Genomic DNA, 12,012 nt, shown 5'->3' with positions numbered 1-12,012 from the left:
GGTTGCTTCGTATTCGCCATTGTACTGACTCACTATCAATTGTGAATCGGAACAGGCGTCTATTTTTCTTGCCCCTGCCGCCTTGCACATGCGGATCCCGGCTAGTAAAGCTTCATATTCTGCCTCATTGTTTGAAGCCTGAAAACTGAAGCGTAGAGCATACTCGTACCTGTCGCCCTCTGGCGACTGACATATGACGCCTGCTCCACAACCATTTGAAGTAGAGCTTCCGTCCACATATACCTTCCATACTTGGTCTGGAAATTGAGAGTCAGGAGGACGAGTCATCTCTACAATAAAGTCAGTAAAGGCTTGCCCCTTCACTGATTTTCTAGGCTCGAAAGTAACTTCGAGGCTCTGTATTTCTATGGCCCATTTGATCATTTGGCCTGACGACTCCATGATGGTAAGTGGCCGCTTGATAGGTTGGTCTGTATACACGACGACTGCATGTGCCAAAAAGTAGGGCTTCAATTTTTTAACAGCCATGAAGAGTGCAAGACCAAATTTCTCCACTAGGGGATACCTTAACTCGGCATTTTTCAGTACGTGACTGACAAAGTAGACCGGGAGCTGACAGCCGTCTCTTTCAGCAAGGAGAACAGCGCTTAACGCATGATCAGAGACGGCCAGGTACATGTAGAGTACTTCTTTGGGCAAAGGGCAAACCAGCCTCGGCAAGGAATGCAAGTGAACTTTCAATTTCTGGAAGGCGGCCTCAGCATCCGGCCCCCATTCAAACCTTGCCTTTTTCTTAATTGCCTGGAAAAAGTATAGGCATTTGTCGCCTGATCGGCTTAGAAATCTTCCCAAGGCCGCCAGACAGCCTGTTAACTTCTGAACCTCTCGGATGGTACGAGGCGACTGCATGTCAATGATCGCCTGCACCTTCTCAGGGTTCGCCTCTATTCCTCTCTGATTGATAAGGAATCCGAGAAATTCCCAGACTCAACTCCAAATACACATTTCTTGGGATTGAGCATGACATGGTGCCGCCTGAGTGTGGCGAAAGTTTCTCGGAGGTCCGACAGATGATCTTTCTGAAGTTTAGTCTTGACAATCATATCATCAATGTATGCCTCGACGTTTCTCCCAATCTGATCAAAGAACGCAGTGTTTATCATTCGCTGGAAGGTAGCCGGGGCATTCTTAAGACCAAACGGCATGACCGTGTAACAGTATAACCCCTGATCAGTGACGAAGGCCGTCTTCTCCTGATCTTTCTTCCATAAAGGAATTTGATGGAAACCAGAATAGGCGTCCATAAAGCTCATCAAAGCATGGCCGGCTGTTGAGTCGACCAGGTTATCAATTTTAGGCAGAGGGTAACTGTCTTTGGGGCACGCCTTGTTTAAGTCTGTGTAGTCTACACACATTCGCCAGGTGCCATTCGGCTTTTTAACAAGCACCACATTTGCAACCCAGTCTGGGAAGTAACATTGCCGAATGAACCCTGCATCAAGTAATTTTTTAACTTCGGCGGCTGCCGCCTGACTTCTTTCTTCGCCATGGTTCCGCTTCTTTTGCCGTACCGGCTTCTTTTTCGGATCCACGGCCAGTTTTTGTACCGCCAGATCAGGACTAATGCCTGGCATTTCATGGACTTCGAATGCAAAGATGTCCTTGTATTCTTTCAATAGTTTGTGAAAGTCGTCACCAAGGTCTCTCAGAGCAGTCGTCCCAACTTTGACTGTTCGGTCAGGACGTGAGTCGTCTAAGATCAGGTCCGCATGCTCACCAGCCGGCTGAGGGCGGAACTCATCCGACTACTCCTCTGCCAATGATTGCTATTTTCTTTCTTTTCTTGCGGCCCCTGTCTGGGATGCCTTTCTCTTCTTGCCGCCTGCTTCTTGAACAGGCGCACTCTCCTTGACATTGTCAAGGTCTGTTTTTTCACCGCTTGACCCAGTGGCCATAACAGTGGGCTTGACATCCGAGAGATAGCACTCTCGGGCCATCTTCTGATCTCCCCTTAGGGAGCCGACTGTTCCATTATCCCTCTCAAACTTGAGCAACATAAGAGATGGGATTATAACAGCCTTGGAATTATTCAGGGTTGGTCGACCCAGAATCATGTTGTAGGCCGAGAGTTCTTCTACTACCAGGAACCGGACTACCATGCGTCGTCCTTCCCCTTTTTCGCCCAGGCGGATGGGTAAATCCACTCGTCCCAGTGGGTGGACGACTCCTCCTCCAAACCCTACTAAAGGGTGGGAGGCCGGATGTATGCAATCAGTCTGATATTTTAGTTTCGACAGACATTTGCTACTGATGAGATCTGAGGAGCTTCCGGTATCTATGAGGATTCGGCCAACTCTCTGGTTGGCCACTTTACATTCAATAACGATAGGGTCGTCATGCGGCCCTCTTACCCCTCCTAGATCTTCTTCAGTGATGACAATCTCAGGAAATGAATATTTGGACGGCCGTTCTTGGTGAACGGAATTTACATCTAACCGCCTGATATTGTCTTTGTTGCCCCTAATAGTGGGGCCGCCTCCTGAGAAGCCGCCTGCAATGGTGTAGACGAATGCATCATCTGTATCAGAGCTGTCGGCCTGTTGACTCTTTTTGGCCGACTGCTTTTTTGAGGAAGTGTTCCCCGTAGATTTCTTGACATAAGTGTCAAGATCACCTTGCTCAGCCAGGCGGTCCAGATACCGCATGAGACTGATGCAGTCATTGGTGTGATGACCAACATCATCATGATAAGCACAGAATTTATCTTGGTTCCGGTTGTTTGCAGAACCCTTCATGGGGACCGGCTTCTCAATTGAGATCCGTCCCTTGATTTCTTTTAGGATAAACTGGTTATCTTTGTTAAACGCATACTTTGGGGAGTATGGTTTGAATTCTTTTTTCTTTTTCTGGGCCGGCTGTTTAGAGGAATCAGCCGCCCAGACCTCTTTTCTCTTCTCATCTTTGTTTGACGACTGTTTCTGTCGTTCTTCTCTTTTGTCGAACCTTTTCCCGTCCGACTGTTTTACCGTACAAAGATCAGTCGCCTGTATATAGGCTTCTGCTTCAATCAAGGCCTCTTGAAGAGTCGCCACCCTCTTTCGAACCAAATCAAATTTGAAGGTAGACCCGTCTTTGAGACCTCTGAAAAAGTCAGTATAGGCTACCTCATCCGGTAACCCTTGAATCTGTATTCTCATCAGGTTAAACCGCCTGATGTAAGAACGAAGCCCCTCCTTCTCGCCCTGCTGAATTTTTCCTAAATCAAGGGTCGTTTTCTTCGCAGGGATGTTCATGGCGAAGTTGGAGGTGAATAAGTAAGCAAGCGTCCTGAAGCTATTTACACAACCAGTCGGCAGGTTGCCGAACCATTGTTGTGCGATTCCTTTGAGAGTCGCTGGGAAACACTTGCACCAAGTGGGATCATCCAACCCTTGAAGGTACATCAGGTTGGTGAATGCCATCAGATGGTCTTCTGGGTTAGTAGTGCCGTCATAGGCGCCTACTAGTACATTTTTCACTTTGGCCGGCTGAGCGGCTTCAGTAATTTCCTTGGAGAAGGCCGACAGCTGTTCACCAAGTCTAAGCAACCGTAGCTGCCAGTCCATAGGTTGGACGTTTTTTGCTGCAGGTCCACCAAACGGAGGTGGCTGCAAAAAATACTGTTTTTGCGGCACAAATGGTAAGTTTGGTACCGCCTGGTCGCTATGAAAGCCGGACTGACGGGAGGTGCCGCCTGACTGACTCTCATGATACGACTGAGTATGCCTCATCGAGGCATTTCGCAGACTGTCTTGAAAGTTTGAAGTAGAGGCCGACTCTGACAATCGGTCACTCTTCTTCTGCTCTAGCAGTAGCCGAGCGTCTGTGAATGTTTGCTTCGACCCGTCCGCCTTAATATGACGAACAAGTTTCCTATTTCCTGTAGGAAAACGGAATTTTGTGAAATCAAGGGCAGGTGGCTCCCGCTTCCTAGATTTAGGATGAGGAGTCGCCTCTCGCCCTTGAACTGGCTTCCTCTTCAGTGAAGTGGAGGGTTTCTAAGCCGACTGCTCCTTGACTGGAGCAGGCGACTTCTTGTTGATCAACTCTTGAATCTCTCCCTTGAAGTTCCTCATGAAGGTCATGAGTTCGTTCCTTGTGATGGGAGCAGACCCATCAGTCGGTTGTTGCCGAACAGGCGGTGCGCCTGCTGGCTCACTTCCAGTTTGAAGATGTTCCCGTTCCCTCCTTTCGGTATGACGGGTACGTCGGGCCCTTAGGGTCCCGTCTGAAGCTGTGTGAGCTTCAACTTCAAATTCACTCTCGGTATCATGGTCCGACTGAACTTGAGGGTCGTCTAGGGGACGCCTCTCTTCAGGAGTCGGTACAGACTTGGATGCCATCTCAGAAGTACTCTCCCCACAGACGGCGCCAAATGTTTCGGGGTTTTCTGATGTCCTGCGGGAGAGTTACAATTCCGAGACTGGAACCGGACGCCTGTACCTGCAAAATAACGGAGACTCCTGGTGGTGGGAGCTCCGCCTCCAACGGTCAAGTTAGTACTTGATTAAGGAGTAATTAATGCGGAAATTAAAGTGATTGGGTCTCTCTAGGTGAGAGTGTTTAATGTAGGTAATCTGCTTTGTTAGCGAGATCAGCCGGTTATTACTGTGTGTAATTAATGTGTTTTTTCCGTCCCCCCCCCCCTTAATGAGGATTTAAGGGAGGTATTTATAACCTTGGGAAACGTGCCCATCCTAGGTTTAGGTTAACCTAGGGCTGATTGGGCTTCCCTCGGAAGTTGGGCCTGGGGGGCCGTTTTCTCCATTAGGCATGGAGTATGCCACATGTCATGACATAATAGGTCCAAGGTGGACGAATAAGCGCGTGCCACGTGGCAAGCCCTGACAGTTCCAATTGGGGGACACTTGGCAGGACCTGATTGGCCCACGTGGCGCATTCCGATTGGTGGGAGCAAAATCCCCTAATCAAGTCTTGTTTAATACTCTAAATGGGGGAGGATTGTAGAATTATTTAGAGTATTAAGACTATTTTCATTTAAATACTCTTAATTTGCTTAGGTAATGGTGTAGCATTTTGGATTTATTAAGTATTAGAGCAAGTAATACAATTTATACATTGTATAAATTAGGTCAAAGGTTTTAATCTAAAAGCAAGAAATTAAAGTAACCGTTGATTTCTTGATCGGTTATATTATTTGCTTTTGAGTATTATGTATACAATTATAATTAAAAATCAATAATAATAAAATAAAAAAATTGAATGACGGTTGCATTCAATGTTTGACGCTTGATGTTTCATGCATCATGCCTTTTGGAAGTTTGGTTGCTCTAATATATATATATACATATATATGATGATTAAAGTCGTCCGAGAGAAAAAAGCAATAGAAAAAGTCAGTTTTCTGGTTTCCATTCTCTAACAACGTATTGCAAGTTCCCAATATTTTCATCATCACAAATAAAAACCACTTGAATCATTGTGATTACAATTTGACTACAACAAATTATAATTGTTCAGTTTTATCTCCTAAGTGAATTTTTCGTGAAACCCGGTTGTAGTATTAGGGTCGAAATTACACTTTTGGGAAAGTGATTCCGTTCACGACTCGGATAAATTTCTCTGTTTTCATTTCCATATTTCTTTGTAATTTCCCTTGTTTACTATTATCTCCAACACCTTCATCATCCATTTCGATTGCAGGCCGCTTGGTTAACCCACAAGAACTTCAAGAATTTTGTTCAGGAGAAGTGGGATTTGTCAGGGGATCTTATGCCCAATTTGTCAAAATTGTCCACGGGGCTGCAAACTTGGAACCGTGACGTGTTTGGGAATGTGTTCAAGCAAAAAAGGATGCTCCTAGCTCGCATTGCAGGCATACAGAAAAGGTTGGTTGTACAAACGGATAGAGGGCTAATTAAGCTTAAGGCAAGACTTCGTCGCGAGTTGGATGAAGAACTTGAAAGAGAAGAATTAATCTGGTACCAAAAATCTAGAGTGGATTGGTTGAAAAACGGAGATCGTAATACAACATTTTTTCATCTTGTTATATTGTAAGACGATGGAAAAATAAAATAGCAGCGATCAAGAATAATGATAATGATGAATGGCTCAATCACAAGCTGGAAATTCAGAGTCACATTGTCAAATACTTCTCAAATATATTTACAGAAGAGGGAGGTCTAGATTTTTTCGATGTCCCGCAAGACATTTTCCCCGAATTACTGCTGTAAGATTGGAGCAGGCTTGTTAAACCGTACACCAAGATGGAGATCGAATTTGTTGTCAAGGATATGAGTGCTTTAAAGGCCCAGGGTCTGGATGGATTTCAAGCTTTGTTTTATCAAAAGAATTGGAAAGTGGTTGCGAATACGGTATACAATACTGTTATGCCTATTTTGGAGGGTAAAGGAATTCCAGATAAACTCAATGAAACTCTTATCACACTTATACCTAAAATAGAATCCAGAATTAGCTTCTCAATTCCGTCCAATTGGACTTTGCAATGTGGCATAAAGCCAATTTTGCCTCGGTTGATTTCGAATACTCAAGCTAGCTTCGTTCTGGGAAGACAAATAAAAGACAAGAGACAACATTGTGATAGTCCAAGAGGTGATACACACCATGAGGAGAAAGTAGGGAGCTAAGGGATATATGGCCATCAAGATTGATTTTGAGAAGGCTTACGATCGCCTTAAATGATCGTTTATTCGAGACACTATGGTTCAAATGAATCTTCCTATTCTAATGATTGATGTGATCATGGAGTGTATTTCGTCGGCATCGCTTCAAGTTTTGAGGAATGGTGAACCGTACCGTCTCAAAGCTTTAAGCCGAGTAGAGGTATTCGACAAGGCGACCCACTCTTTCCCTATTTATCTGTAATGTGCATGGAGAGGTTTTATCAGGTTCTTGAGGAGTCGATTGTGAACAAAAGATGGAAGCCCATTCAGGCTACCCGAGATGGACCTGCTTTATCAAACCTCTTTATCGCAGACGATATTATTTTGTTTGCGGAGGCTAGCACTGATTAAGCTGAGATTATACACTACTGTCTTGAGAGATTTTGTAGGGCTTCAGGCCAAAAAGTTAGCCTTGGGAAATCTAGAGTCTATTATTAGGCTAATGTCGACCTTGTAACACGAAATGCAGTAAGTGAAGAGTTACAAATGGAAAACACAGATGATCTCGGCATGTATCTAAGTATGCCGACGCTTACAAGTCGGGTGACAAAAGAGTCATTTAGCCACCTTTGTGAATAGATAGAAGGTTAGTGGGTTGGAAGACTAAGCATCTCTCCTTGGTTGGGAGAATCACACTCGCAAAGTCTACTCTTTCGACTATGGCCCTCTACTCGATGCAATCGCCTAAGATTCCCAAAGCCACTTGTGATGAAGAAATCGACAAAAAAAAACAAGGAGATTTATATGGGGAGGCAGTGAGGAAAAAAGAGGTGTACATCTGTTGTCATGGGAAGCGCTTCAAAGACCTAAGGAAAAGGGAGGGATTGGCGTCTACTCGGCTAGCCAAGCTAATGCAGCGCTCCTAACGAAGCTTGGTTGGAGGATGTTATCGGAGCCTCAATCTCTTTGGTCGCGTGTGCTTAGAGCGAAATATTGCAAAGGACGTTGCGACGTTGATATGTTTGAACCTAAAGCCGGAATGTCTAATGTTTGGAGTGGAATCACTGAAAATGCAAAACATTTGAGCTAGGGTGTGAAAGTTGCGATAGGCAATGGGACTAAGACATTTTTTTGGGATCACAAGTGGGCTCATGAGCCACTCAGTGATCTAGCTATTCGACTTGTGCCGGCTGAGCTAGAAGGTGCCACCGTCGAAGAGATGTGGGAAGACGGGGTTGGATGGAGATGGAATGTTTTCTCCCCTTACCTTGATCAAACAGTGTTAAAAAAGATTCAAAACCATGAGGTTCGCCCGGACCCAGCATTGGAGACTTGGTATACTGGAAAGAAGGGGATAAAGAAAAATTCACCATCAAGTTAGTGATGAGCATAATGAAGCACGAGGATGTTGTTGATGATGACTGTTAGGATGCGATTTGGAATGTCCCGCTTCACCAAAGAATAAGAGCATCTCTTTGGTTGGCTCGTCATGATAGAATTTTGGGGAATTTGAACCGCTTCAAGCGTAAAATGACCGATGATCCTAGATGTTATATATGTGGTGCTGCAGAAGAAACCACACTTCATATCATCCGTGACTGTCCTACGGCGAAGGTAATCTGGAGAAAAAACGGTTGATGCTTCACTTGCACATCGATTTTTTCAAGGAAATCTTCGAGATTGGATCACCGAGAATGTGAAAGATGATGACTTGGAAGGTGAATCTTGGATAACATATTTTGGAGTGACAACTTGGTGGATTTGGAGGAGGAGAAATTGCTTCAACTTCAATTAACGAGATGAGGTCCCAATTGATTTTCGAGTCTTTCACCAAATTAGATATGATGAGGCAAGGAGGGCTATATGGGATACTCTAGGGGATGATGCGGCTAATAAGAGGTACAAAATTCCTGCTAACATTTCATGGATAGCTCCACCATATGGGTGGTTTGTGCTTAATTGCGATGGTGTTGCGAAGGGTTATCCAGGCCCAGCTGGGGTGGGGGGGGGGGCGCGATTATTAGAGACTATGCAGTCACCTTTGTCATAGCGTTTGCAGCAAGCTTTGGGTACTGTTTTGCGTTTAGAGCATAGGTCATGGCTTTGACTAGGGGGCTGGAGTTAGCTAAGAATTGCCAAATTGCGAAGCTCAAAATAAAGATGGATAATGTTGCGTGCATTCAAGCCCTCAACAAGCAGGAAGTACCAAGAGGCAAGAACATACGTGACATCAAATATTGCAAGGAACTGATCTCTACAAAGCAATGGGAAGTGAAGCTTGTCCATGTGTACAGGGAAGGCAATAGAGCGGCGAATTGGTTGGCCAACCGCGGAGTCGTTCAGGACTCTCAATTGGATTATTTTAATGATGTCCCGTTAGAACTTTGTCGTATCTTGGAGGAAGATGTACAAGGTGTGGCCTTGCCACGTCTTATTCCTCTGTAGGTAGTTTTTTAGTTTTGGTTTCGTTTGTATGTCATGTGGTTTGTTTTTGTTCTGTTTTTTCCCCTTTTTCTTGGTGCTTGAAACCACATTTAAATCATAAAAATAAAAAAAATAAAAAAATTGTCATATGGCATCGTACAAAAATGTATATTTTATTAGAAATGTAGGATTTGAGAAACGAATTCTTGCTCAAAAAGGGAGGGATCATGTACATGATGGTGGAGCAACTAATTACATGATGGTTGAGCAACTAATTAATACTTCGTAGTAATTACTCTTCGTTTGTTACAAGAATGATAGAAAGGCTACTCAACTCTAGCAGTAGAGCTTAAGCTTGCTAGAGAAATGGTCATAAAAGTTGCGCCATTAAGTCTGCTAAACCATCAAACGCGCTTGTTTGTATAACGTATGTACACTTAGCTTTATGGAGTTTTAATATCATCAACTCCAAAACTAGCCTGTAACAAGAGTAAGACAATCATAAGCAATTACAGAACTTCAATATATGAGTTTGTTTAGATACTTTACTTGCATGTTATTCTGATGTTTTCAATACACTTACCAAGATTTTGTGATTTTCTTCAAGTACTGAAGCAAAAGTTCTACATAAATTTTCAATCTCAGCATTAATTTCGACACTCCCACCTATTGAGCACATAAATTTCTTTCTGTCTGGAGCAAGCTTAATGAGAACCTGAAAAATTCACGTAAGAAATTTGATTATATTCCTTTGTGTAAAAGTACTTGATATTGTATGAGTAGGATTATAATAATTTTGCAGACACTAAATTAAAGGCCATCTACATTAAATAAAAAAAAAAATTGAAACACATTAAAATAATTTAACTAATATTATATTGTATGAGTATACTTTTTTTTTTTTTTTTTTGAGAAAAAAAAAAAAAAAAAAAGTATACCTTAAAGGTTGAGATGGCCATCCAACCATGCCATTTCTTTAGTGTTCTCTTGTAAGAATCTGTACAAGCTTGTGCCATGGACCATTCTGGATGCTCTAATAGGTTGCGAAAAAATTGTACCATAAAATCCATTGCCCTAAAAATGTCAAAAAGAAAATGAACATATGATCATGTGTTACAAGTAACTTAAGTAGATACTAAGTTATATGGTTGGAAAAATTATATTACCGACGAAGCCTAACTAAATATATCCATCCAAGAAATTGAACTTCGAAATTAACAATTAGTATTACCTGTTCAACCAAACAAGTGCATTAGTGCAACTTGATGAACTCCTTGCTATCTTAGAATCAACCTCCTCTTTTGTCATAGTACACAAATTACTGTATTTCGAAGGGTTAGAGGCATATTTCAATTCCAATTTCTGCAAAAGAGAAAAAAGAAATGTGTACTCAAATTATAAATATATATATATAAAAAAATGAGAAGAAAATATATGAAGTAAATAATTTTTGTTACTATAACTTTTTATGATCAAAGGTAGCCAAATTTGAAGCTATGCAAAATCAAACTTCAATTTTGTACATAAAAAACATTAATCATCAACTGTCTTACTGTGATATTACATGCAACATCAGCCTTTATACAGGACATTTGTGAGCCAAACTTGTCTGTAAAAAGATAAAATAAAGTAAGATTACAACTATAACATCACATTTGAGATAATTATTATTATATAAAACCTACAGCGCAGTTGCTACGCGTGCATGTAAAAAGGATTCGATCTCAAGCCACAAACTAAGCTAGTTAGCAAGCATCGACTATGTACAAGAGATCGAAAAAGGGAAATACCTATAAGGGGTAGTAACAATTTGCACAAATCCAAAAAGGGCTTAGTGCGTATAATTCCCTCTTCGGACCTAATAAATTTTACTCCTTCTACAGCGCGAATAAACACATTTCCATCCATGATTCTTGCTTGCACCTCACTTCATTAACATGTAATTATATTTTATAGTAATTCTAGATTATTTGCAAGATGTTGAGGAAGGAGTGACTATAACCATACATCAATAGTCTGCATGCACCATAACATTCCACAAATTAATTAGAGGAAAATATAAGAAAGGAAAAATTCATGGGAATAATCCCACCTTTGGGCTGTTCGTTTTTAATAATCCCACCTTTGGATTATTTTTTAATAATTCCACCTTTACCCCCCATTCTTTTTTAATGGTCCCAACCGGTCAACATGCCACGTGTCGCAATCTAACTGGCCTAAAATATAAAAAAAATTTAAAAAATAATTAAAAAATTATACTTAATTAATCAAGAAACTACTTGTTTCAAAAAAAAAAAAAAAAAAGAAAAGAAATATCCCACCAACCCAACCACCCTCCACGGCTGCCCACCACAACCAGCCTTCCCTGTTGCCTGCCCACCGACGACAGAGGGCCACGCCGACTGCCCTCCCCCTTCCCATTGAACCGCCAACACCCTTTCCCACCCCTTGAACCACCAACCACCCTCTAAAATACGTTCACCGCCCCCCTATCCCTCCCTCCCTCCCCTTCCGCCGCCCCATTTTCGACTCCCTCCCCTTCCCCTATCCCTTTTTCGGCCCCCTCCCCTTCCCCTCGCCCCAATTTTGGCCCCTTTGCCCTTCCCAGGACTCGATTTCGGCCCCCTCTCCTTCCCATCCTTTAATTTCGGAAATGAATTTGGTGGTTTAAGGCGACGGAAGGTGCCGGAATAAAGGTGGCGACCGGAGCGGGGCTAACAGTCGGTCTGGGACGACGGTCGGGGTGCGGCGATGCTCGGGCTGGGACGACGGTGGGGCAGGGAGGTGGCTGGTAGTGGTTTTAATTTTTAGTTTTTTTTTTCATGAGAAAATTATTAAAAATAAGTAATTAATGTTAATTGCTAATTATCATTTCTTAAAACAAAATTAAAATTAAAACTTATTTTTTTTACCAATTACGTGGTGACACGTGTAAAATAAACTTAAAAAAAAAATTTACCTCTTCAACCGGTTACTGGTCATCCAGGACCATTAAAAAAGAATG

At 42.5% G+C, this 12,012-nt stretch overlaps 1 protein-coding gene across 1 annotated transcript; it reads right to left on the bottom strand.

Moving 5' to 3' along the window:
• Positions 1–9,122: 9,122 nt before the first annotated feature.
• LOC110689929 (glycolipid transfer protein 1-like) lies at positions 9,123–11,108 on the bottom strand. Its single transcript, XM_021866754.1, has 6 exons — positions 10,799–11,108; positions 10,562–10,617; positions 10,240–10,370; positions 9,947–10,082; positions 9,592–9,723; positions 9,123–9,487 (listed from the first exon to the last, which is right to left on the bottom strand). Exons 1-6 carry the CDS (start codon positions 10,914–10,916, stop codon positions 9,452–9,454), a joined length of 609 nt encoding a protein of 202 aa, XP_021722446.1. The 5' UTR covers positions 10,917–11,108; the 3' UTR covers positions 9,123–9,451.
• Positions 11,109–12,012: the final 904 nt, after the last annotated feature.

This window comes from Chenopodium quinoa, unplaced genomic scaffold (assembly GCF_001683475.1).
Source record: "Chenopodium quinoa cultivar QQ74 unplaced genomic scaffold, ASM168347v1, whole genome shotgun sequence".
Classification (NCBI taxonomy): domain Eukaryota; kingdom Viridiplantae; phylum Streptophyta; class Magnoliopsida; order Caryophyllales; family Amaranthaceae; genus Chenopodium; species Chenopodium quinoa.
This window is presented reverse-complemented; position numbering and strand designations above follow the sequence as displayed.